Source organism: Megascapheus bottae, chromosome 13, assembly GCF_031878675.1.
Source record: "Megascapheus bottae isolate mThoBot1 chromosome 13, mThoBot2.hap1, whole genome shotgun sequence".
Lineage (NCBI taxonomy): Eukaryota > Metazoa > Chordata > Mammalia > Rodentia > Geomyidae > Megascapheus > Megascapheus bottae.
This window is the reverse complement of record NC_143521.1, coordinates 37,066,262-37,093,160: the sequence shown is the minus strand read 5'-3', so window position 1 is coordinate 37,093,160 and position 26,899 is coordinate 37,066,262. Positions and strand designations below refer to the sequence as shown.

Genomic DNA, 26,899 nt, shown 5'->3' with positions numbered 1-26,899 from the left:
GTGCAGGGGTTTGATTACTAGGTAAAAGCATTTGGAGTGCATCCTGTGGCCCCTGGGAACCTGGAAATCATTGGAGAGGGAAGGAGGTTGACCCAAGGCAGCCTTTAGTAGTAGACAGTGTGGGCGCTTGGGCAGGACAGGGAGATGGAAGAGAGTAGGAGCAGAAGATGCTTTGTTGATATGCAAAGAGGAAGAAAAGAAAACGTTCTGCTTCTATCTAGTGATCTGTTTGTATTGCTAGGTCTCACACTTGAAGCTCTGGCCTCAGGCATGAATGATCATTTCTTGTTTTCTTTGATTTTTAAGCATCTTCTGATTCTCACAATCTGTAATTTCCAGAGAGCAGGAGTAGTCAGGCAAGGGTCAGACAGTGGTAGAGACTGAAAGCTGAGCAGAAAGACTCCCAGGTCTTCAGAGAGATAAATGCCTTTTGCTCCCTTTGGTGCTTATAGATTATTTAATTAGTGTTGGCATTTTTGATATAAACAACAGAAGTAATAGTATTTCTTCTTGAGTGAGAAACAGTGAGAATGAAGGAGTTTGATTACTAGGTAAAAGCACCCAGGAGTGCTTATGCTACCAAGGAGTACATTTGTTAACAAGCCTCCAAATTTTACCTCTGCTTTCTGCTCTCATTCTTACAAGATCTAGAAAAGATGTGCCCAGGTTATTCAGTTTTATATTTGGAGCTAGGATTTTTGTTTGTTTGTTTTTGGAGACAGGGTGCTGAGGTGGGATTCTTCTTTTTTTTTTAAATTGATAAAGGCTTCTTGGATAGCTGTGAGAGTTCAGATAGTATTTGGTTCTATAACTAAGAGCTCCCTTCCCCCATTTCCCCCCAATCTCAATGGGTCATTGCAATAGAAATGTATTTCCACACTTGTATAACTTAAGTGTGGCAGCAGAGAAGATTGAATATGACTCTGTGCCAAGTGGTGATTCAGAGATGCTATCTAATCTCCTCAATCTGGTACTCATGATTTTCAAGGACTTTCTAGGTGTCAGTGTCTAACCAGTTTGTGGGCTGGACAGAAAATGAAGAATTGGTTGGGAGAGATTTTTAGGGTCAGGGCCTGACACACACATATCACATATAAGCACATATATCACATTTAAGCACGCACTCATGCACACACACGCACGCACGCGCACACACACACACACACACACACACACAACTAAATTTCTGCCTATTTTCCGTGAACTATATTCTGTTTCACGGAGGAGACTGGGAAATATAGCCTTACTGTGAATAGTAATTGGATGAGTTTGGTGAGCCATCTTGGTCCCAGGAACTGCAGAGGCAGCATTGATAGGCTTAGGCCCACCTGCCTAGACTTGGAAGTTTATTAAAGACTCTTCAAAGTACCTATTGATGTCTTCCTAAGTATTCACTAGTGTGGCTCACCCATAACTCATTTTGGATATTCATAGCACACCACAAACACTTGGTAGATATTAATGACTGACAATTTACATTCCATCAGTATGCTGTTCATTTGAAATTCCTCTGTGGTTCGTGTTTCAATCTTCTCCCATCGTTCAGTCAGTTTTTCTTGACCTCAAGCATATGCTAATTTTCCTGGTTTTATCAAAGCAACTCTAAAAAAATCTTTAAAAATGCTATCTGCAGCAAGCTTATGGTCAAGGTTAAATTGATGGCATACTTGAGTTCAAAAATAGATGTCATGGTAGGTTAAATGAATGTGCCTTCATCCAGGGTCCATGGACAAGCCCAGAGTGAATGAGGAAAAACACTACTGACCCAAATTCAAAGGGACACAAAGAGGGTAATCCTAGTTGCCTGTTGCAGCTATACAAATCACGATAATGGAATCATCGTGTAATCTTTGTCATAAACAACAAAGTGGTGCCCCTTGAGATTAGGCATGAATTTCCCAACCCCAAGTTTAAGGTCAAGCTAGCAATTCTGCTTTCCCTCAAACTTGAACCTTAAGATAATGGTTAAAATTGAATTTCTGAAGCGAATGATTTGTGGAGTAAACTATATCCCTTAAAGTTTTCCAATCGTTAAGGAAAGTTACCTCTGCAACCACTAACATACAAATTGCACATTCATGTCATTCATACTGACTAGATGGTCTCATAACAGGACCTTAATGTTTTCAGTCATATGCTTTGTAGGGATATTACATAACCTGTTGGAATAATCTATGAAACAGATTTTTTTTTCCAAAACAGGAGTGGGAGGTGTTTGTTAGATACTGTAGGGAGAAGAGAAAATGTTTTCACTTTGTATTTTGTAACTATTAAACAATGACTGAGATAATGCCATCTATTTATTCAGAGGGCAATGAAGAGTTATGAAATACATTCTAGGCTGGAGAATCATTCCTGTCTCAACAACTATTTCTTTAAGGGACCGAGTTGTTAATCTTTTCAGAACTGTATTGGAGTGTATGTGCCAAACATGTTTTAATTCATCTTCTCATGAGCTCAAGATGGCCATGCATTGTGCCATATGACAACGAACCACTTCTGATCTTCCCGTGGGTTTGAAACCTATTAGAGTGCTTGCAGACATGTGGGTCTTTCCTGTTTCTTTTATGTTCCCACTATCCAAATTAGAGCAGATGTCAGACATGCTCAAGAAGTATTTTTCTAACTATATGAAGAACTATGGAACAGTCTATAAGATATATGTTTCAGGTTTAAATGTAAGAGTTTAGTACATATCATTTTAATTGTGTCACAAGAAATACATTTATTTTTGCTTACCTTTAATATCATTAACTTCTTTCATAATTGAGGATGATTTAAGATCATAATTATTTTTTTTGTTTCTAGACATACCTTCCCTTTCACCAGATGTACTAGGGAAGGCAATATGACCCATTTCTATGAGAATTTTACGTAAAGGTAACCAGAAAAGAAATTAAGTCAAGCTTATTTTAGTCTTTGGCAGCTGGCTAATGAAAAAGTTGAAATTAAAAACCTTGGGCTTACCTGACAAAAAGAGACAGTAGCTGGGCACTGGTGGTTCATGCCTATAATCTTAGCTACTCAGGAGGATGAAATCCGAGGATCTCAGTTCAAATCCAGCCTGGCCACATGGAAGTCTGTGAGACTTTTATCTCCAACCAACTGCCAGAAAATGGAAGTGGTGCTGTGGCTCAAGGTGGTAGAGTACTAGCCTTGAGCTGAAGAGCTCAGGGACAGCACTCAGGCCCAGAGTTCAAGGCCCATGACCAACAATGCACACACACAAAAAACAGTAACTAAGGAAACCAGCAAGTCTCCATTTATAAAAAGCTAATAACAGACATCATCTTATTGGATCCTTCCAATCGTTCTGGGTGAAGAGTGAGGGCTTTTTACCCTCATTATTAAAGGGGAAATTATAACCCTGATCACATGACTTCCCAGTCACCTAAAACTAATGCATGTTGGATTTACTTGCTAAAATCTAGACGGCTAGGCAGGTGTTGGTGGCTCATACCTGTAATCCTAGCCACTCAGGAGGCTGAGGTCAGGATTGTAGTTGGAAGGCAGCTGCTGTAGGAAGTGTCTTGGGCTCAAATGGTAGAGAACTAGCCTTGGGCAGAAGAAGCTCAGGGGCAGTGCTTAGCCCCTGAATTCAAGCCCCATGACCAGACCCTTCCCCCTCCCCAGAAAAATGAAATCTAGAGTGCCAGCTACAAGTTTCCAGACCCTGTCTTCCTCTTTTTCAAGCTGAGTGCTATAAATTATTTGTGATATTTCATGCATTTATGCTTTCTGATATCTATAATTTTAATAAGCATAAAATTTCTATAAATTTGAAAGTCGTAAATTTATGTTACACCTATTCACATCTAGTGATATTTTAAAAATATAAGTTAGATCATCTCAGTCTTTGGCTTAAATGTCTCCTGGTAGTTTACACTGACCTTAGATCTAGATACCTCTCCTGGGCCTGGATCTTGCTTATACTGTTTCCTCATGTCTCACATCTCTTCCTCTACTTGTGTGCTCCATTCCTGTGCTCAGCTTACTACATGAATCTTCTGATTATCCCTTGAGTATACCAACTCCTCTCTTTTTTTTGCCAGTCCTGGGATTTGAACTCAGGGCTTGGGTGCTTCCCTTGAGCACTTTTGCTCAAGGCTAGAGCTTTGCCACTTGAGTCACAACACACTTCCTGCTTTTTTGTGTATGAGGTACCAAGGAATTGAACCCAGGGCTTGTACATGCTAGGCAAGCACTCTACCACTCGGCCACATTCCTAGGCCCAAGCCCACTCTTTTCTCAAGGACTCTCTCTATTCAGTCTCCTTGGAGCTCTTTTTCTCATTTCTCTCCCTGAACAATATTTTGTATCATTCATCATTTTTTTAAAATACAAATGTTACTTCTTCAAAGCAGACCTCTGACCATCCCTTAAAGTCTTGTCTACAAGGTCTGGGTCTTCCCAGGGTTTCTGCCATCTCAGTTTTTTCCCTCAACTATTTACTTGTTTGTCCTCTCCAGTGCACACTCACTTACCTATACCACAGTTATCAATTTCAAGTAATACTTTGCTTATCTCAGTTCTTGCCTTCTCAGTGCCTATGAGATTATGCAACACACAATATGTGAGACTATGCAACACAAAATGACAGAGAATTATTTTATCAGTAAACATATGGAGATATTTCCATCTACGTGACCTCTTATTTCTTAGATAATTTTGTCTTTGTTAGCGAATTCTGCGTATTTAGCATAAAAGACACAAGTGGGCAAAAATGTCAACCTCCCAGAAATATTTTTTTTTAGCGAACATTGAGGTAGTCTCTTAGCAGATAGAAAACAAAAATTATCTATCAAAGACTGATAGCCAAAGGCCTATGGCAAAACATTGGTGTAGAATTTGGTTGAATGGAGATTTTCTGTCAGGTAATTCCTGTAGAGATTTGTTGGAGAACACACACTTAATGTGTCTTCTACTTTCCAGTCTTCACCAGACACTCCTGCCTAGTTTACTTTCACTGGTGCTGATATTATCCCATTGTAGTTTGACAACCTGCTTTGTTGGTAATTGTGCTTTGATGGCACATACTAAAACAATACTTTCAGGAGCACCAAATTGTAGAAAATGACCAACCCAGGGGTTGAAAATTGTCTCATCCATGCTACAAAGTAGCTCTTTATCTATCTCTGGGGACATCTTTCCATCTGTTTACAGCTCAACTTTTTTCTTCTGTAGAAAGAGTGAGATCAATCTATAACTGTAACCCGTGTACCTATAACTTGGCAGGGGGGAGAGGTTTGGATGATAATGCCCCTGAGAAGATACACAAATATAAAATTTCCAGTAACTTTATCACTACTTGAAGACATGCCATTGATAGGCTTGCAATGAGAATATTTCTATCTTAATTTACATAAGATGGCAGTAGTAGTTTATGAAATAAAATTACTCATCATTTTTCTGTTGAATGTTCCATTTGTTTCCTAAAACATATAGAAATATCCACTGTTTAATGCAAAATAAAAGATAAGCAGGTGTTGGGCATTTCTACAATGTGAATTCAATGTCATCTTTTACTGTTGTGTACTGTAAACTGGGAAAAGAATTGGGAGAATGTTTATAGGAAAAAATAAAACAGTACTGGACTTGAAGATAGTTTATATATGTAAGATCATGGTGGCTATTTTATTAATGTAAAAATTACATTATATAATGTATATATGTATAATTACATATATATATATAATTTATTTACTTATTTTTGTGTGCTGATCCTGAGGCTTCAACTCAGGGCCTAGCACTCTACCACTTGAACCACAGTACCACTTCTGGTATGGAGTACAGGTATGAAACATCAGTGCCCAGCTTATTTTATATTTTTAAAAACATAAAATATAAAAAAGAAACACATGTTTACACTTTTTCAATCAGTCTCCACTCCTCTATCATACTACTTGCCCCTCAAAAGCATCTACAACAAATTACTTTTTAAATAGTAAAACAGTATCAGAAAGGTAATAGCTTTCATTCTGTTAACTAGCATTATAGTTTACTTTTAATATTTATTTTGTGTGACAAGGGAGATTCTATCACACAAATAGAATCCTATGAAGGAGAAATATAATGAAATACTTAAAACAGCTTTGAAAGTCTAAATATATGTCAAGAGTTAGTAGAGCTATTATTACTGCCTAAACCAATGTATCTTGGATGTAGATTTTTTTTTCTTTTTGCCAGTCGGGGGGCTTGAACTCAGAGCCTAGGCACTGTCCCTGAGCTTCTTTTGCTCAAGACTAGTGCTCTATCACTTGAGCCACAATACCATTTGTGGCTTTTCTGTTTATGTGATACTTAGGAATGGAACCCAGGGCTCTATGCATGCTAGGCAAGCACTCTATCACTAAGCCATAGTCCCAGCCTTAGATTTTTTTAAAGTGCCTCTTTAAAAGAAAAAAAATGTTTGGATTATGAGTTTTAGAGTATTTTGTTACTTTTTCCACATTAGTAAATTGGCAGCAAGGCTTTTTTTTCTAGTAGGAATACTATTTCATTTAATTAAAAAATATATAAGATTATTTAAGAAAGTGATCTAAAATGCTCTGAATCATTTTCCTATAGAACACTTCTGCCCACACATAGAGAACCATTTATGGAACTTATAAGCTATATGCTAGATTCTTATGGTTTTCATCTCTTTTAAGCCACAGTGACATCTGTTTAATTGGTAGCATTATATTTTTGCATTAGAGTTGAGAAAACTGAGACTGGCAGTTTTGTTTAATATAACCAAGGGCTAACTGACCAGACTAGGCAGTTGTGGAGCCCAGAACCACTGGTCTTGCCTCTTTATCAGCTTTCCTAAATCCTTCTATACCTGTTGCATTTTATATATATATATATATATATATATATATATGTATATAATGTATATACACACATATATGTATATAGCACACTGCTCTATCTGCATTGTAAGGCTCATTACTCCCCCCAAAATTGTCAATTTCCAAAACATAATCAATTAGCAATTAATGCTTGATACAAAAGCAGATTATCTACTGTCTATCATACCACCATTGGGACCTTTCTCAACATGTTTATAATGGTATTTCAAAGACTTTCTGTTATTTATTGATAGAAATTGACCAAGTGTAGGGCCTTAAGGATTTTTTAGAATTTTGGATTGCATGAATTATAACACAGGTCAGCAAGCTGTATTCTGTAAAGGACCAAATAGTAAAAGTTATATGCTTGGTAGGCTGTCTATTCTCCATTGTAGCTACTGAACTCTTACAACACAAGAGTAGCTACAGGAACATGTAAGTGAATGGTTATAGCTGTGTAATCAATAAAACTTTTATTTATAAGCACAGTTGTTGGGTGAGCCTGGGCCAGGAGTTGTAGATTAGTGACCCTAAATTATAATAAATTCTTGACCTAAATTCCTCTCTGCATGGATAGTATCCTGAGACAAGTTATCTACTGCCTCATTCTTGAGTGTGAAAATAAATGTTTCCATTCTACAATCCCCTACTTTTATGGATAATCTATTCTGCAAATACCGTGCTGTGCTCTTGAACACCAACTGTATTTTAGTTCTAAACTTGCCTTCCTGATTTCTCTTAACTCTGAATTTCTATTTCTTCAAGAAATATAATAACTGTTTCTCTTGCATTTGCTTGCTTGTATTACCATTTCACATGATTATAACCCCACTCTGAAAATGTTTTATTACTCAAATATGTTTTGTACCTAGGGAATTGTGGTTAGCCTTGTTTAAGTTCTTCAGGATATGACTGGTTAACCTCTTACAAAATATAGTCATCCATTTTTTAAGTGAAACCCAACCACATTTAATAAGCCACTTTCCTCAAAGAGCAAATCAGTTCTAGAGGCAGGATTTGTCTTGGCAAATCACTTGCAAAGATAGATGTTCTTCAACTTAGTTCATCTCTAGAGAGGCCTCTGCTTTAGTCAGGAAAATTGGCAGCAGGCCTTACTTTCATTGTAACACATGGCTACAATTCTAGAAAATTCTTTCCCAGCCCCAGCACAACTCACATACTTGTCCATTAACTTTCTAGTCTCCTTCTTCTTCCTTCTTTCCTAACATTTCCAAATTCTAAAACTTCACCTGTCATGGAAAACTAGATGTTAGCAGAGCTCTTCACTTGATATGCACAAAGGCTTATAAATTATTGAGATTTACTGCATGCTTTAAATTCACTGCTTTTCCTGTTCAGCAATTTAACTGTAGCTCCGAATGAAGGTGATTTGTGTGATCCATCTTGCTTTATGTCTCACTTGACATTCTGCCTTTTTCATGACAGGTTGCTGAATGCTATAAAGCCAGGACTTGTTAGAAAGATCAATAGATTGCCTACCCCCATTGCAGGATTGGTGAGTATCCTGAATTGAGATTTATTTCCCAATATTCCTTTGCTTTAACCTAAGGGTCATGACAGTACCATTTATTACAGTTCTTTCTTGTAATATATATTATACTTGAATGGGAAGGTACTGAATCCATTAAACCCAAAGGTCACTTAAAAATGAAAAATTCCAGCAATGTCCAGATGGCATCTTAATTTTTGTTTATTTTTCCCTATGAGTGATAAAGTTCTTCAGTCTTAAAGAGGGAAATTTGTTTGGGGTATGAGGTGGATAACTGGGCTGACCTCAGGGAAGGAATGTGATTCTCATTACACTTTCCCATTTTGGTACTTTACTGCTTTTCTATGTCACAGAGGGAAAGGGAAAAAGAATTCCAAGAGAAAATAGCCCTTCCATAGTAAATTGTTGCTTTCAGTACTAAAAGCCTATTTTGGCTTAAATACCAAAGTTCTATTTGTAAGTGAACAAATTCTAAACCGACAGTGGGGGAATAGGGGGTGCAATGTCATAGAAAGTGTGACCCTTCCCTGGCTCTGGCCCTTCCCAGACCCAACCAAGTCACATCCATAGCTCAAATGTACACAGGTGGTCAGAAACAGCGTATTTTTTTCCACGCACCAAGATGCTTTACAATTCTTGGCAACTACTTTTAGTTCTCTGATTGATATGGCCTTTCATTTAGAAAAGGGGGGGCAAAGGTGGAAAGATCAGGAAGACAGTCAAATCATAATTCAGAAAGAAACCTAGTATGCATACACACACACACACACACACACACACACACACACACACACACACACACACACACACACACACACACACACCCATACATGCACACATGGGCACGCAAAGCTAGGTATGTTTGTGGCCTGGTAATGGCTTACTAATTGTTTCCATTTCAGTGGACTTCTATGTGAGTATTTTTGTAGAAAACAATGAGAAAAATGTCAAGAATTTAAGCAGGATCCCACATAAACTTTACTGATTGTTTTAGAGTTTCTTAGCCATATCGCAGTGACAAGTTAAAATTAGATGTTAAAAGAACTATTGTGTTTGAGAGCTGTGGGGGTCCTAGGAGGAAGGGATCGATAGCAACTACGTGAATGAGCTGCATGTTTGCTTTGTTTTAAGAATTTCTGTCCCTATGGATGCCTTTCATTTCTGATGTTGGTAGCGAGTTAGTGATTAGCCATTAAAGATCCTTCTAATTTTGTCTGCCGGCATCATAGAACTACATAAGTGAATATGTTGGCAAATGGATAAATTTAGGAGGAATATATTCAAATAACTTTATAAAATAAATATAAGTATGTGACTATTAATATGTGACTATCAATAAGTAAATATTAGTATGCACATTAATTATTATTATTATTATTTATTTAATGTATGAATGGATTAAATTCTCATCCCTGTGTGGGTACCCTTTCTCCTGATACTTCTTTTTCTTATAATCTAATATCCTCTTGCTGCTATTCTTTACCAAATCTTAGTCATTTATGAAGCTCTCACATAACACTGTCTCCGTTTTTGTGATCTGTTAGATCCTAATCTATAGTTATAGCTAGCATCCCCTCATATTGGAGAAAAAAAGCTAATAGACAAAAGAAGAAAAGTTGGCTGGGAGTTTGGCCTAGTGGTAGAGTACCTGCCTAGCAAGCACAAAGACCTGGGTTCGGTTCTTTGGTACCACATACATAGAAAAAAGCCAGAAATGGTGCTGGGGCTCAAATGGTAGAACTCTAGCCTTGAGAAAGCCCAAGGACAGGGCTCAGACTCTGAGCTCAAGCCCCAGGACTGGCAAAAAAGAAAAAAAAAGAAGAAAAACCACTCTCCAAACATAGTTTGGGGAGTAAGATTTTGAACTGTTCCTAGCAGTTTAAAAGTAAAGCCTCTAGCCTTGAGAAAGCCCAAGGACAGTGCTCAGGTCCTGAATTTAAGCCAGGACTGACAAAATAAGTAAAAGTTTATAAAATGCTTGCCTATTCATGTTTAGACATTGACTTTTAGTGGCTATTTGGCCCTGATTAAACTTAACCAGTACCTGTAATGCTGTCACCTGACAAGGTGTTCTAGTGATGCACTAAGCAATCACAGAGCCAAAGGGGTAATCAGGCAAGACAAGACTTTTGTATTGCAAAGCTGGCCTGTATTCTTCAATACTATCAGTGTGCTTCAAGGAAACTTCCGAGTTAAAAAGGACAGAAAACTGTTATAGATTAGAAATGACTTAGTAGACCTGATGTGGATAATCCATAACTGAAAAGGACACTATAATAGCCTCTGTGGGACCACAGAGGAAATTTGAGTATAGATTGGATATAAGGTAATAATAACTTCTCAGTGTTGTGTGTAAGAATGAACAGTCTGCTGTGTATACACTATTCTTCTTGACCCTAGAATGATGTACTGAGAGACGAAATGTCATGATAAGTACAACTAATTTTTAAATGTCAGCAAAGTATATGCATATAATGTATAATTTTATATGTAGAGGGAGCTGGAGATAAGAGATAAAAGATAAAGGAAGAAGATGTGGTAGAATGTTAAATTTAAATAATATACAATTCTGTTAATATTCTTGAAACTTTTTGGTAGGTTTGAGAATTTTCAATAAAAGCAACTTGAAGATTAAAATAAATTAATTCTTTTCCTTGGACAGGAAGAAATTTCAAATAAGTGGTTGCTCTGAACATGGCAGATGCCATCTTGGCTTAGTTGGAAAGACACTTTTTTCCATTTTATTTTTTTTATTATTGAGGTAATGTATAGAGGGTTACAGTTAAATTTGTCAGACAGTAGGTGCATTACTTTTCACACTTTGATACCCCTTCTTATATTTTTGTCCCCATTTCCCTCCCCCCACTTCCCAATCATCTTGTTTCCCCCTTCTCTTTCCTATTTCAAATAAACAAATAAATGTATATACAATATACCAGGTAAAAAGTCAGATACTGTAACAATATGAGATTAACCAAAGGACAACAAAGGAGAAGAGAAATAGTACATTAAGAACAACAATCACACAAGATATAGCTGTTGTTTCCATATCCTAGAGACCCTTTCGTTTAGTCTTGTGATCCTCTGCTAGGAGAGTCCTAGATGTGTACTAATTATTACAAATGAGGAAAACCATTGAGCCCATGTTCCTTTGGGTCTGGCTTACTTCATTTAGTATGATTTGGAAAGAGGCTTTTATGTGAATACATTTATCACATAACCTTCTTCTTTTTCTGATATTCATGATAGGCAGAGGGCAGAGAATTCCTCAAATGTACCTAAGACTTGGAGGTTGGTTTATACTTTGTTAGGGGGTTGACAGGTCAGTGAGCATCTGTGAATCATGAAGTCCTCAGTAGTTGAAGCTATGGTGACCTGAGAATTTCAGCCTGGGGTTTTTCCATGCCTGGAACCCATGCTTGTTGTATGGGACTCAATGACCTGGTGTTGAGAAGCCAATCAAATAAGGTGGCCCAACTGTGAGACTGGATAATAAAATAGGAAAGTATGTTTTCACATAGCAATCCCAAATTATAAAAACGTGTAGACTTACAAAGGCATGAATAGGTATATTTTAGTCTCTGAGTTGAACAGTGCTTACAAAGGATTTGGGGGTAAAGATGTTAAAGCAAAGTAAGGGAATATCATTTCCTGGCCAGAAAGCCAAGGCTCTGGCTCCAGGTTTGTGTTTCCTCTTTAAGGATTGCTGACATATGAAGCTGAGTGGTGACTGCCTGCAGATGCTTGCATTCTTTTTTAGGTGTTAGTGATACTGTTAGCTGTTGCCAGAGACAAAGACCTCAAATTTAGGTCTTGGCATCCACAGGCTTTTTTATAAAGCTACCCTTCAGTTCACCAGCTCATCAGCATTGCACAGAGTGGTCACATTCTGAAACTCAATGTAATGGTCATTAGATTGGAGCTGAAGTTGCTTCATTCTAGATCTTTGCTTACTAAAGAAGTTTGAGGCTTAAGCCTTTTTGTGCTGAGATTTTACATTCTGACACTCATTTGCCTACAGACATGTATGCAAATTTCATTGGAAATAGATTCTTGAGGAATCTCCCCTCAAGCTCTGGGCCATCATAGAACAGTCCTGAAATATTTGCTTGATCTTGCATGTGAATTCTCTTTCAGTGTTTTGCCTCTTCCCAGGTTCCCAGTTAAAGATGGAACACGCATCAACGGTGGGTTCTTGTCTTATGAGTAAGAGGCTTACTTTGTCGTTGTTGTTTTGGTCCCGGGGCTTGAACTTCTTACAGCCTAAGTGCTGCCCCTGAGCTTTTCTTGTACTCTATCACTTGAGCCACAATACCAGTTCTGAATTTTTGGTGGTTATTTAGAGATGCCCTGACTGGCTTTGAATGCTCAGACCACAATCCTCAGATCTCAGCCTCCTGAATAGCTAGGACTATAGGCCTGACAGAGTTCATCTTTTTCTTTCTTTTGGCTAATGCCTTCAAAATCCTCTCCCAACCTCTGTGTAAAACCAAGCTTTACAAAATGCCTGTCAGCCCAATGAACAGTGGAAATTTGACTCTAAAGTTCAGTATTTAAGAATAGGAATGGGAATGATAGAATTGGTATTTTTTATTACTATCTAGTAACCCTAATTTAATCAGGATTTTTTTTTCCCAAAGGAATGTATTTTCTAATCAAAGGTAAGATCAGCTGATCTTTCTAAAATGAATAAACATGTAAATTCCCATAAACGCAGGGGTCTTTAGGAAGCTTTCAGGGATCTGCTTTGTTTTGTTATATTAATAGCAGAGCATTTGATGTTTTATTGTTTGAGGAAGGTTAGGGCAGAAGGAATGATGAAAAGACTGTAGAGATTTCCATATTATGTGAGATTAAAAATGTTGTTTTGGATTGAAGGTGGATATGTGAACTGTTGGGAGCTGAGTAGAAGGAAATCTGAGTCTTAGGCAAATTTTTCTCGTGGCCTCTGTTTTCTGTGGAAGTACCTCCCACTTGAGCTGCACTCCCAGAACTAGCAAACTTCATTATTAAGGAAGAAGACTACCAGTAAGTTTGGAACCCATGTGTTGCAGGTTTCCACCAACCAAGGAAAAGTATTGTGTAAATATGACCAGGACATGAATTCTTCTGTGCCCAGAACATCCATGGGAAGGCTTTTATTTTGGGTATATTGTCCAAACCTTCTTTATAATTTCTAGAAACTTTACCTTCTTCCAATGATTTATCTTAAAGTTATGTTAGGAAAAGCACAAGTAAAAGTTTTATGGGTTTTTTTTTGTGTGTCTGTTTTTCTCCCAGTTAAACGTGTTGTTTTAGGCCACCAGAGAGACAAAGCAAACACTCAAAGAAGCCAGAATGATTACCATTGTTGGGTTAACTATTATATATTCAATATCCATTATGTAGAAAGCACTGTTTTGATTTTTCTGATTAGTCTTTGCACTGGCCTCCTGGATTTCTTTATTTCTGTGCCTAGGAGTTAAAGTGCAAAAAGTAAGTTACCAGCTCTTAGATTAAAAAGGGACAGGATTGGGATTTGAATTAAGGTTTGCCCAATGTCAGAATGTTTTTCTACTCTGTCATGCTATTTCCATCAGGCCTCATACTATGGAGAGGAATGTGATTCTTTCTGCTTGGAGGCCTTGACCTAATGGCTTTAGGAGACTTCCAATTACTCTTCTCATTTTATATCTATTAATTTAAACAGATTGAGGCAGGGGTGTGTGTAAAAGGTTGTAGATGTAATATGTCTACTGTCACCTATTGTCACCTACTACATCAAAGTCCATGTGACCACACCACAACCACCACAGCCAAAGGAATACTGGTGACACAACCCATAACCATAAGGACTAAAAATCCTTGCTGAAATCTTTAAAAAAAATCATAGTGGTTCCATTTACAACACGCAACAGAATTTCCTAAAATGGCTTTTTTTCTCTGTGTGTGTGCATCCTGCACACATTTATCTCCTACACACTAGCCCTCTCCAAAGCTTTCCCTGTCTGCAACAACATGAAATCTTCCAGGCTCTTGACATTCTTGCTTCTTGCCCTTTTCTCTGCTATCACTGTTTTGTTAGCCTTTCCCAGTACAAGTCCTTCTAGCTAGAAATGGCTGTCCTTGCCTGTGATTCTGGCTTAGGTTAGCAAGATTCGGGAACAAGCAGACTCAGAATTCTCTTTGTATGAGGGAGGGGAGGCCTGGAAATCACCTCTCCCTCTCTTGGCTTTTGGCCGACTGTGGAGCTTGTCAGACTGTTCTTGGGAGCCAAGCAAGGCCTAGAAGTGTGCGATGTTCTCTGTGAAGAACAGTTCACTGAGGCGAATGAATAGACCTTGTAAAGAATCTCAGCCCGAACTGACTGCAATGACCCATTTTCCTTGATCCCCGTTCCTGGCAACAGTTGGAGAACCCTGGGTTGTGTTCCCACACCATGCACAGAGCGAATGCTCAATTGCTGCTTCTGGGGTTGGTGCCAAGGACAAGCTGCAGAAGGGCTACTGGTTTGCATTTCATCAGTTTAGCCATGCAGGAATGCAGACTGTAGGAAAACCAGTTCAAACACGGAAGGTCTTTGCCACGTTCAAGGCTGCCTTCAGGTGAATGGTGAGATAGGAACTCAGTGGCTTCTTAGTTCATTTAGTGCCATGTAAGTCAGTATGGCCTGTGTGCTGCTAGTTGTGACAGTCTCCACAATGAGCTTGTAAAAGTCCAGATCCTCGCCCATCCCTCATTTCCTCCAGTGGCATCCTGTATCTCTCTGGTGTCTATGGACAAAACCCCAGACACCTTCGAATAAAGGTTGTCATGTTCTTTCTAAATAAAGACAGTGTTTTAGGTTTATCTCGCACATCAATCGCTCTTAGAAATCAGGGCTAAACTAACCAATTATCTCAACTAAAAGACCTGGCTGCCTGGTGAATACATGCATAAGAGTGTCAGGTGGTGAGAGCCACTTTCCACAGTGAGCTAGATGGGTCAGGGAACATTCTGATGTCCATATTAGCAGACTGACTTTTTGTTGTTCACTTGGATCAGACTAACAACCAGTCTTCCTGTCAGCATTTTTCATGGTGGGATGAGAGGAGCAGATGGGGTCCTTGTAAAGATATGATAGATAAGATTTTTTTTTCTGTTCATCCACTCACTCTGTGTTTATTGTCTCCCTTCTGTTTTTCTTATTTGGAAAACATACTACCCCTTGCAGTATACCAAACTACCTCCTCCCCCACCCCAAGACTTAGTGGCCTAAAATAACAGCATTTGTGATCTTATAGTTTCTGTGGGCCAGGAATTGGAGCGAGACTTAGCTGAGTCCCTGGTTTGGGGTCTCTAACAGGCTTTATTTAAAGTATTGATGCTTTTTCAAGTCCTTGCTGGGCAATACTTGAAATTCTTAGTTTATTTATGTGGATAGTTTGCTAAAGAACATAGATCCACTTATAGCAAAAAGAAAGAGAGCAAGAGAATGAGGAAACAAAGATTATGGAAGTAAATGTTCTCCATAACTTGATCTCTGAAGTGACATCACCTCTCTTCTAATACACTCCATTCATTAAAAACAAGCCTCTAGTCCCAGGTTAAGAGCTTCAGTAAGCATCTGAATACCGGAGCCTTTGGCAGCTGTCTATGATGGAGAATGAAGAGATTGTACAGATAGCCTCTGCCTTGTATTGGTTTATTTAAAAAATTTCAGCATTGCTATGGTGTGAAATCAATACTCATTCAATGGAAAACACACTTGAAATCACAAGAGTAAACAACCAGCACTGCATTGGACTAATGAGTTTATCAGAACATGACCCTATTGTAAGTTGAGGACCATCTGCAATTATCTATTGAGAAATCAGAACCTAGATTTCATATTCTCCTGAAAAATATATCCTTTCGCTCATAGGATTTTAAGGACCACACAGTTTTCTTTGGACAGCCTCTTGTATGACATCCAACTTCTGTCTCTAGTTTTCATATGCACATAGCACCCAAAAGAGATGGTTTGTTTTCTCCTTTCTTCCAAAATCTACTTATGATTCGAAACAGAATTTTTGTCCTTTAGGGGTGCTCTTCTAGGAGACAGAAGTGCTAATACAGGTGGGCTGGAATGTTAATGATGGGGGGTTTGTTTATTTGTTTTTGTAGATGTTTTGTTGGTACTAGGGTATCTAACTCTAGCTCATATTCCCTTGACTGTGGCACTTGACTCATATCTCCAGGCTGGGTATTTACTTGGTTATTTTTTTTGTCAGTCCTGGGCTTGAGCTCAGGGCCTGAGCACTGTCCTTGGGCTTTCCTCAAGGCTAGTGTTCTATCCTGAGCCACTGCACCACTTCTGGCTTTTTCTATGTACGTGGTACCGAGGAATCAAACCCGGGTCTTCGTGCATGCTAGGCAGGCACTCTACCACTAGGCCAAACTCCCGGCCCCTTACTTGGTTATTTTGGAGATGGAGTCTTGCAGACTTTCTGCTGGACTGATTTGGAACCATGGTCCTGTGACTCTCAGCCTCCTAAAGTAGCTAGGATGACAGATGTGAGCCACCAGTGCCCAGCCCAAGAAGATGTTCTGACTGGAGCTCAAGAGCTTTAGACAAGGGGTAGGATGATCAGGGGTCCTAGGAAAAGTGAAGCACGTTGTTGGAACTGGAGAAAGAATTCTTGTTGGGAATGAGAAGAACCTGGCTCTTGTCTATGAGTGGCCAGTATTTGCATATGCCTGCAGATAGAGCCCAGAGTTCCCAGAGAGTCAAGGCTTCTGGAAATAAACCAGGTTGTACACTGAGACCAGAAATGCCACAGGGGAGCAGTTTGGCCTTCCTTGGTATTCTGTGAGAGCCAGTGAGAACAGGGAATTTAGAAAACTCTGGCAGCTCTGTGGAAAGCCAGTTTTGAGAAAAGACCAGCAATAAAAGTCAATTGGAAGGCAAGTAACCCTAGCGAGACACGAGAAGCTCTTAAACTTTGCTAGAAGCTGTGGGAATAGAGATGAAGAGACAGGATTTCTTTGTCCTTGAATATAATATGCCATTCGTTACACAACATACCATTTTTTTACCAGTATAGTTAATAAAATAAACATGCCATTTCAATTGTGGCACACGGAATGATGTACCTTTTATTTCTGAGGCTAGAACACATGTGCATGTTCAGCTTGGTGACAGCTACATTTTGGACCTGAACAACTTGGAGAATACTAATGCCATTACTAGGGATCAGGGGAATAAGAAATGGATTCCAAGAGAAAAGATGAATTCTTTTCTGGATATATTGAGTTGGCTATATCTCTCAGAGATATTTGCATGCAGATGTTTGGCAGGCTATTGGAAGTGTTGGTTGGGAACGCAGGAAAATGTCCTAAAAAGTTGGACTCAGTGAGTGAATGAGTAATTTTAAGATTAAATATTTATGCTTAAGTACATATGAAGACAATTTTTAATAATCACAGATTTTGAAGCTTTTTCCTCCTTAATTATATTTAGTCCTATCTTTAGAATATTTGTTCCACATCAGAAAGAAGGATTGGAAAGAGGAAGGATAAGAAAAAGACTTTGAAACTACAGAAGTCATGAGCAATTACACTTTAGATCTGAAATCATAATAGATGGTAACTTCATATAATTGACAACTTATTTAGATATAATTTCTACCAATCTTGTGCTCTACAGCATCTCCTCTGCCTGCCCTTTGATAGTTCATTCGTTCATTCTTTTGTTCCTTTCTTCCTTTCTCTTTCTTTTCTTCTTTTACTTACCTTTCCCCTTTCTTTTCTTTCTCTTTTCAGTATTGGGACTTGAACTCAGGATTTTGTGCATTTGCCTTGCTTTTCTCACTCAAGGCTCACACTCTACCACTTAAACCACAACTTCACTTCTGGCTTTTTGCTGGTTAATTGGACAGAGTCACAGACTTTTCTTCCTGGTCCAGCTTCTAATTTTGATCCTCAGCTCTCAGCTTCCTGAAATAGCTAGGATTACTGACATGAGCCACCAGCATCTGGCTTGATAGTTTGCTTGTTTTGATTGTTCTTGTTGGTTGTGGGGTTTAAACTTAGAGCCTGGGCACTGTCCCAGTTATTTCTGATAACAAGTACCATTGACTACATGGCTTAAACAACAGACTTCCATTCCCCACTTATTCTCCCCATTTAGGAGACTGGAAGGTCATGACCAGCTTCTCCAATGCTTCTCTCCTTGGCTTATGGACGCTCCTCTCCCTGCATAAATTTCATGGCCTTTCTTGCTATGTGTCTGTGTCCACATTTCCTCTTTTTACTGGAGAATCATCATGACAGTTTGGTTTAGGGTCCACCCAGGTTACCGCAAATAAAATTCCCTTATCTCTTTATAGTCAAATACAATCATAATCTGAGGTGTAGGGAGCTCATTCCAGGAAGCCAGTAGAAGGCTGTACAGTTCAGCTAGCCACATGCTTAAATTCTTATTCACAAGTGTTATGAATGATGGTGGTTTCTAGCTGAAGTCAAATGACCTCTTTGTGTGCCACAAGTTATTTTGAGTGTGTTTCGATAATTATTTTGTGTTCCTGCAAAGGTGGAAGATTATACATAGCAATGCTGTAAAGCTTTTGATTTTCCTCCTTCCTTCTCAAGATAAAAGGAAAAAAATCCATTTTTTTGTCGGTCCTGAGGCATGCACTCTGGGCCTGGGTACTATCTCTGAGCTCTTCAGTTTAGGCTACCCCTACCCCTGGAGCCACAGCACCACTTCCACTTTTCTAGTGGTTAATTGAAGAGAAGAGTCTCATGGGACTTTAGTGCCTGAGCTTTGAACTGTGATCCTCAGATCTCAGCCTCCTGAGTAGTTAGGATTACAGGTGTGAGCCACTGTGGTGGGCTTTAAAAAAATCCATTATTTGAAGAAGAAAGCAAACCGCTTGTTCTCCCTTATCTTTTGCTGAGCAGAGTTCATTAGTGTTTATGACATTATATAAGTTCCTTACTTTCTCCCTGAGGAATAGACCTCAGTCAGGAGCACTGAGGGCTGGGGGTGGGGCGGGCAGGGTGGAGGGAGGAACTGATAGCAATCAAGACATATTTCAGCCCAGGTCTTACCTTTAAAAAATGTTTTCTTAGCTTTTGTAAAAAAGAACTTTCTGGGCAACTAAATCCTAGCACGGACTACAAACTCAGCTTTGTAAGGACTCTGTAGGTTGACAATAGAAAAGCATTGCATCAAACGTTGGAAGACATTGTGTATAAAGGGAACCATTCTAGATTGAAACAAACAATGCTTCTCTTAAAATGTGTCTTCCTCTGAGATTGTTTTTGTAGGAAGTTTGTCTTGGCAAACATTTCAAAAGCATTGCTAGACACCTGTCTGGTTATTAGCTAGCTTCCTGCTCAAATTGTGGGTCTACCAGCATCTCAAAACTGAGGCAAATGTGAATCCATCCCCTTCTCATTCGCTTATAAAAAATTCTCTCATGGGGGCCGGGAGTTTGGCCTAGTGGTTACAGTGCTTGCCTAGCATGCACGAAGACCCGGGTTCGATTCCTTGGTACCACATACATACAAAAAAAAAAAGCCGGAAGTGGTGCTGAGGCTCAAGGTAGAGCACTAGCTTTGAGGAAAGCCCAAGGACAGTGCTCAGGCCCTGAGCTCAAGCCCAGGACTGGCAAAAAAAAAGTGCATATTGTAAGGAAACTACAAAATGAGCAAGGAAACACCAAAGTTATTGATAAATAGCATTGAATGCCAGCATCCAATAAATGGCAGGACACTCATGAATTAGTTGGCATATCTTCTACAAAACTGCTATAAATGATGAATTGATTCTGAACACCGTGTTTGTAGTATCCCCAGACTCCAAATAGTAAATGCACACACATTCCTATTCATGTATTTCAGGCTCCTGTTTTTAGAATCTGCACAAAGAAATATTTCATATCCTTTAGGGAAGTTTTAATAGATTTTTTAAAAAGGTAGAAAAGAGATTCCTCAGTAGCATGAACTGCTATAACCATAAATACCAGTATCTCAGAATTATACCAGCAAAGACTATAAACACATTAATCACTCAACCGTGTTGAAATTCCATTCACAGATGTCAGCTCGATTTCAGGCACAAAGATTAAATGGCATCATTTAAACTGAAAACACTGACTGGATACGATAGATGAGTAGATATGAAGGGATTATAACACACCATGACCTGAAAGTTTTCTCATCTATCAATGGGGTCAATAAAACCTCAGTACTGTGCAATTTATTGAGATGACATACATAAGATATCTACTATGGATGGCATGTAGTATGTTTTCAGTATATTATAGCTCCACTCATCATTATTATGATGGCCTCAGAATTCCCATCAAAACTAGAAGCCATTCAGAGATTGTTATTATTATTATTAACTTTTTGCTGATACTGGCTATATTTGAACTAAAGGTTTTGTGCTTACTTGGCTTGCTTGCTCAGCTGCTGCTGTACCACTTGAAACATGCTTCTGGCTCTACTTTTGCTGGTTATTTTGGAGGTGGAGTCTAGTGAACTGGGCTAGCTTTAAACTGTAATCTTCTAGATCTTTCTAGATTTCCTTTCCTCCTCCTTCCCTGCATATCTCTCCTCCCTCCCCCAGGAGTTAGTGCCTAGATCATAGACTTACTTTTATTTATATTTATTTTTTTGCTAATCCTTGGGCTTGAACTCAAGTCCTGGGCACTGTCCCTGGGCTTCTTTTTGCTCAAGGCTAGCACTCTACCACTTGAGCCACAGCACCAATTCCAGCCTTTTCTGCTTATGTGGTACTGAGGGATTGAATCCAGGACTTCGTGAATGCTAGGCAAGCACTCTACCACTAACCCACATTCCCAGCCCAACAGACTCACTTTTAAAACCGCTGTATTGCAAAGGAGGGAACTGACATTCTGACAATAGTGACTTGCCCTGGGCCACGCAGCTACTTATTCCTACCCGGGACCTTGAAATCTTGCTCCTCGGATCCCACTGGCATGCCTGTTCAAAATCCAGGCTGACTGATGGCTCTGTCAGCTAGTGTATGCCAGTGGCAGTTTCCAAGCTGTCCAGCAGACTTGAATTTGGGCATGTGTAGCTCTTGGGACTTGAGCTGAGCTCCCCTTCCTCAGAGGGAACAGAATTCCCCGCCCCCTTCCCTACTAGGTGTGGCAATGAGCCCTTTTCCAGTTCACTCCCTTTCTCAGCATCAGCATTTCCGCCACTGCAGCCTGGCTTGGGCAGAGCCCTGGCTGGGCTGGGAGATGTGAGGGCACCTTGGAGACACGCCCCATCCCTCTCCCCCGGTGACTTCAGCTGAGTGTGAGGTGGTAAGTAAACCCATTTTGAAAAATATACGCGGGCATGGTGTTCCTGAGAGAAGGAAGGAACCTATTTAGATTTTAACACTCATCTTAAAAAATGATTACTTTTGATGTATTTATAGTATGGCTAAGATAATGTCAAAATTTGCTTTGTTGTGAACTCACAGTATTCCTTGATATTTTAACCATCCTTTGCTTCCAAGGAGGCATTTTATTAGTTGCTAAGGGCAACTTATTTTTTCTGGACTGTGGTGGAAGATGCCTAGTTTGGTCAAACCAAAGGGGACTTTTCAGATTTTTAAGGAGGAACTTTGTTGCAGTTTGAAGATTTTCTTTCGGGAGTACAATAAACTTGACAGCACTGGTGTGCCCTGGGGAAACACAAGCGTGCACACACCAAGTGGTTCCTAGTCCCCCCCCCTCCAAGATTCCTCTCACACCATGCTCTTGTGTCTGCTCCCAGCTTGTAGTCTAAGCATCTTTCCTTAAAGTGAGGGGAGGGAGGAAGGTCAGTGAGGTATGGATTCAAAGGCTTGTCTTTCAGAGTCAGTATTTACTGCAGGCTGGGGAGGGAATGGAAGTTATTTCTGGGCAATCCTCTAATAAAGCCCCGTCAAACCTGTCTGAGGGCTAAATACTTCGTGCCTTGGGTGATGATGTAGGGGAGGGAATTTTCTTTCCTTCAGCAAATTTATGAGGCGGGATTGAAAAACCAAGCTGAAACAGAGCCTCACGAATCCCCGTGGCAAAATGATTCATGTCCATATAGTCAGAAAAATCAATGTTTATCACCTTGATTCATTTTTATTCTCTCACTGAATTACTGCCATTTCCTTCATGGTGTTGAATAAACCAAATGTCTGGACTGTCCCCTCTGGGCCAGTCCCTATGTGGCTGAATCAGCAGGGAGAAAAGGCTTCTAGTGGACGGTGGGGGTGAGGGCTGTGGGATGTGAAGGTCAAGGGAAAACCTCAAAGTTTGCAAGCTTCAGTTGCCCGGCAGGCAGGGATTCTGCTTTCTCTGAAAACCTTCCAGGCCCTCGTGACTTCATTCTTCTTGCCTGCTTGTAGGAGGAAGGGGTGAGGATCTACCATTCTCCTCTATGGCTTTTCTTTTTTCTTCTTTCCTCCTTTTTTCTTTTTCTCTCTTTGTACAAGTCCTAACGCATTAACTCAGGGCCTGAGCACTGACCTTTAGCTTTTTCTTTTCTTTTTTTTTTTTCTCAAGACTAGTTCTTTACCATTTGAGCCACAGCTCCATTTGAGGCTTTTTGCTAGTTAATTGGAGATTAGTCCCATAAACTTTTCTGCTGGAGCTGAACAATAATCCTCAGATCTCAGCCTCCTGAGTAGCTAGGATTACAGGTATGAGCCACTGACACCCAGCTATGGCTTGTCTTTTTTTTTTTTTTTTTTTTTTTTTTGCCAGTCCTGGGCTTGAGCTCAGGGCCTGAACACTGTCCTTGGACTTTCTCAAGGCTAGAGCTCTACCACTTGAGCCTCAGCACCATTTCTGGCTTTTTTCTATGTATGTGGTACCGAGGAATCGAACCCGGGTCTTCATGCATGCTAGGTAAGCACTTTAACCACTAGGCCAAACTCCCGGCCCCTTGTCTTTTTTTTTTAATTAACTTTTCATGAAGATATAGAAACTTACTGGTTTGTCTCTCTAACCTAGTTTAAGTGACCCTTTCATTTGATTATTTTTAAGGTAAACAGAGTAAGTTTACATGACAAGTGAAAGGAAGAAAGGCGTCTCAAAGAGGAGTCCTGTCACTCTTTCATGCTTTCTCTCTTCGCATTCACTCTTTCTTCACTACACCCCCTCCAGCCTGCTACATCTTTCTACCTGGCTCTCTCTCTCTCAAGAGAGAATCCTAAAAAGATCGGGAATTATTTTAGGGGACGACATCTCAAAAGATAACAATAAGGAGAACCAAGTTCCCAAACCGCTTTATCTAGCAGATTCACCGGCTCAGAACGATGATAAGTGGTCACTAGAAAACCAGCAGGAATGTTGGCTGTTTATGCCTGTGGCAGGCATTTGCAGCAGACAGTGCACAGCAGATACTCAATGTTTATTTCATGGGAGTCCAACATATAATCTGTAGCCCTTCGCCTTCGCAAAAGCTTTTATTTGGGAGGCCATGGTGTGTGTTGATCTAAGTTTAGATCCTGGATTTGCAGCTTCTTGCCGGGTGCCCTCTGACAGTTATTTAAATGCTTGACAGCTCTATTTCTTTGTCTGTAAAATGGGAATACTATATGAAGTACCTAATATAATTCTCACAAAGAGTAAATTAATGAATGTGCAATTTCCTCATCGTTCTTTGCTACACAGTTCAAAATATAAAGAAGACATGCAGGAGCAGGAAAAGAAGGAAGGGGGAGAGAAAGATGAGGAGGGAGAAGACTGCAGTGAATTTGGGATTTTTTTAAGGTTGGGCCCTGATTTGTAAGTCCCATAATTCTCTTAAACTGTGATTTTACTGATTTATGAACATTTCTTTGTCCAATAGAAGGATTATTTGAGAATAAATAAAAAGATAAAATTCATAGAAATGGAGGGATAGTCAGGCATGGTGGCTCATGCCTGTAATTCTAGCTACTCAGGAGGCCGAGATATGAGGATCACGGTTCAAAGCCACCAGGTACCAAAGTCTGTGAGACTCTTATCTCCAATTAACCACTAGAAAAGCAGAAGTGGTGCTGTGGCTCCAGCAGTAGGGTGGTAGCCTTGAGCTGAAGAGCTCAGGGATAGTGTCCAGGCCCAGAGTTCAAGTCCTGTAACCAACAAAAAAGAAAAGAAAGAAATGGAGGGATAAAGGATGAAGAAATACAGCAGTGGTATTCACTAGACACTATGTTGAAAATGAACTATACAACTTGTGTGTGAAGACAGGATGGAAAAACTGGGAGAGAATGAGGGGAAGGGGTGATATTGCCACAAAAGAAATGTACTCTTTACCTGACTATATAACTGTAACTGCTCTGTATATCACATTTATAATAACAATTTAAAATTCTTAAAAAGAAGCCTCTTTGTGCTCAAGGCTAGCACTTTACCACTTGAGCCACAGCTCCACTGCTGGCTTTTTCTGAGTAGTTTATTAGTAATTTATTAGAGCTTTGAGTCTCACAGACTTTCCTGCCTCGGCTGGCTTTGAACCATGATCCTCAGATCTCAGCCTCTTGAGTAGTTTAGGATTACAGGTGTGAGCCACTGGCACCCGGCTTATCCTAAATATCTTTTTAACACTGATTCCTTAAAGCAAAATAGCTAATTTTCCATTCTGCTTTCACCCTGGTGGCTAGGTTAACTCTGGGGGTCTCTGTTTTCTTGTCAGCAGTCATTTCTTCCACAGCAGTCATCTGTGAAGACAGGGCGCTTACAAAATGACTGCAGCATGTTTTACGTGGCTTAATTCTGTTCCTTCTGTTTGAATCCCTTGTAAGTTTTGGCAGTAATTTCCACAAACATTTCTGTGGGATGAGCCGGAAAGTGGCTTTGGTAAACAGCCCCCCGCCCCCGGCTGTTGTTGGCTGTATCCCCACAAATACCACTAAACGGGGAGAACTTGGAAAGTTGCTGTGATTTCCTGCCCCTCCAAGGGTTGACTCCAGTGCTCACCTCTGAGAACCTGACCTCAGCCATACTTGTGGTGTGGAGTTGTTTATGCTCACTGGCTTCTTCTTGGCCTCTCTGGGCGGTCAGAGCCATGGCTGCATCTTGTTTCTGCTTGTTCCTCAACCTGAAACTTTCATCCCCAGCCTTGATTCTGCTGAGCTCCATTTTAATCGAATCTGAATTCGGTGTCTTCATTCTGCTCCAGCTTCTGGTGCATAGAGTAACGGGCCATCCTACCCAGACCCCTGCTTCTCCACGAAGGCCCTAAACCACATGTGAGATAGTTGGTGTTTGTTGCAGGCCTTGTCCTAATGGGTGCCATAGTCTTGATTCTGTAGGCTTCTTTGCACTAGAAACCAGTGGAATTTGGCTAAAATATTCTTTTCTTTTTAAATTTTTAGTGTAATTACTGGGATTTGAACTCAGAGCCTAAGTGCTGTCTTTTTAGTAATTTTGCTTAAGTCTGGTACTTTGTCACTTGAGCCGCACCTGCTGTTTACCTCCTCCTCCTCCTCCTCTTCCTCTTCCTCCTCCTCTTTCTTCTTCTTCTTTTCCTCCTCCTTCTCCCCTCTTCTTCCTCCTCCTCTTTCTCCTCCTTTTCCTTTCTTCCTTTCTTTCTATCTCAGGCCTCTGATCCCCAAAGCAGCACATTAGTCTAGGATCCTGACATCTTGCCCAGGTTCTCAATAAAAAACAAAGGGGTCTCCCTATTGTACTATTATAGAGAGCATGAGATGCATATTTATTCTATGATAAGTTCTATCAGAAGGAGACACCGAGTCTTAAGTCACTTACTCTGGCACTTCTCAGACGGATTTTTTTTGTAGACACTTTTTTATTTTCATCTGAAATGCAATCTTCTCACCTACAGGCATACTCACTTGATAGAAAGTGTCCAGTGATTCTCATTGTGACATTTCAGACTTCCTACTTGTACCTCCACAAACCTGCTCACCAAATAGACCATGCCTTTACTTGGCTTATCACCAACTGACAGATAAACTGCTATTAAACAAATCTATGACCCTTTTGAGAAGAGATGCAGCTGTTGAAAAAGTTTAGATGCTAGCAACTCCTTGATAAACTGTGAACATTCTTTTAGTGCATTTTCCCCTCTCTGTGTGTGTCTGCCCTTGAAACTTACTTGAAAATAATCATAAAGTGCCCCAGTAGCAGGATATTGGAAGATTTTTGTGTTCTTAACCCTGTAAGGTTTTTCTTGGCAAGGCTTGAAGAAAATTTAGCTGTCATCTACTTTCTGCCTCTATGGAGGGGAGCAGTGAAGACTGGGGAAACTGATGTAGCAAGGAAAAGCCACATAGAAAGAAGCCCCAGAGCCTCTGGATATGCTGTGGTCTCTACTGTTCCATTACCCAGTTATTCCATTACGCCCAGCCCTTTTCCCCAAGGCCACTTTTCTTTTACGTTTGTCTTTTCTCATGCTTGCTATCCTGTGGAGCTGGGACAGTGGAGCCTGGCCAGGACCACATATGTCTTCCAATGTCTCCATTTCAACTCTCAGAATTAGATTGGCCTTCCTGCCATCAGCCTGCCTAAGACACTTCATCCCTCTGTGCCAAGGCAGCTGACGAGTGCAACTTGAACTCTGCTCCTCTCTGCTTAGCCTCTGGCGGCTCCCCAATGTACCTAAG

The 26,899-nt window shown here is 40.0% G+C and overlaps 1 protein-coding gene across 1 annotated transcript in view; it reads left to right on the top strand.

Moving 5' to 3' along the window:
* Positions 1 to 26,899, top strand: part of Limch1 (LIM and calponin homology domains 1) — a 292,070-nt gene that overhangs the window by 125,297 nt on the left and 139,874 nt on the right. The window contains exon 3 of the mRNA XM_090343161.1: positions 8,280 to 8,349. Coding sequence (XP_090199287.1) covers positions 8,280 to 8,349 — 70 coding nt within the window. The remainder of the gene's footprint in view (positions 1 to 8,279; positions 8,350 to 26,899) is intronic.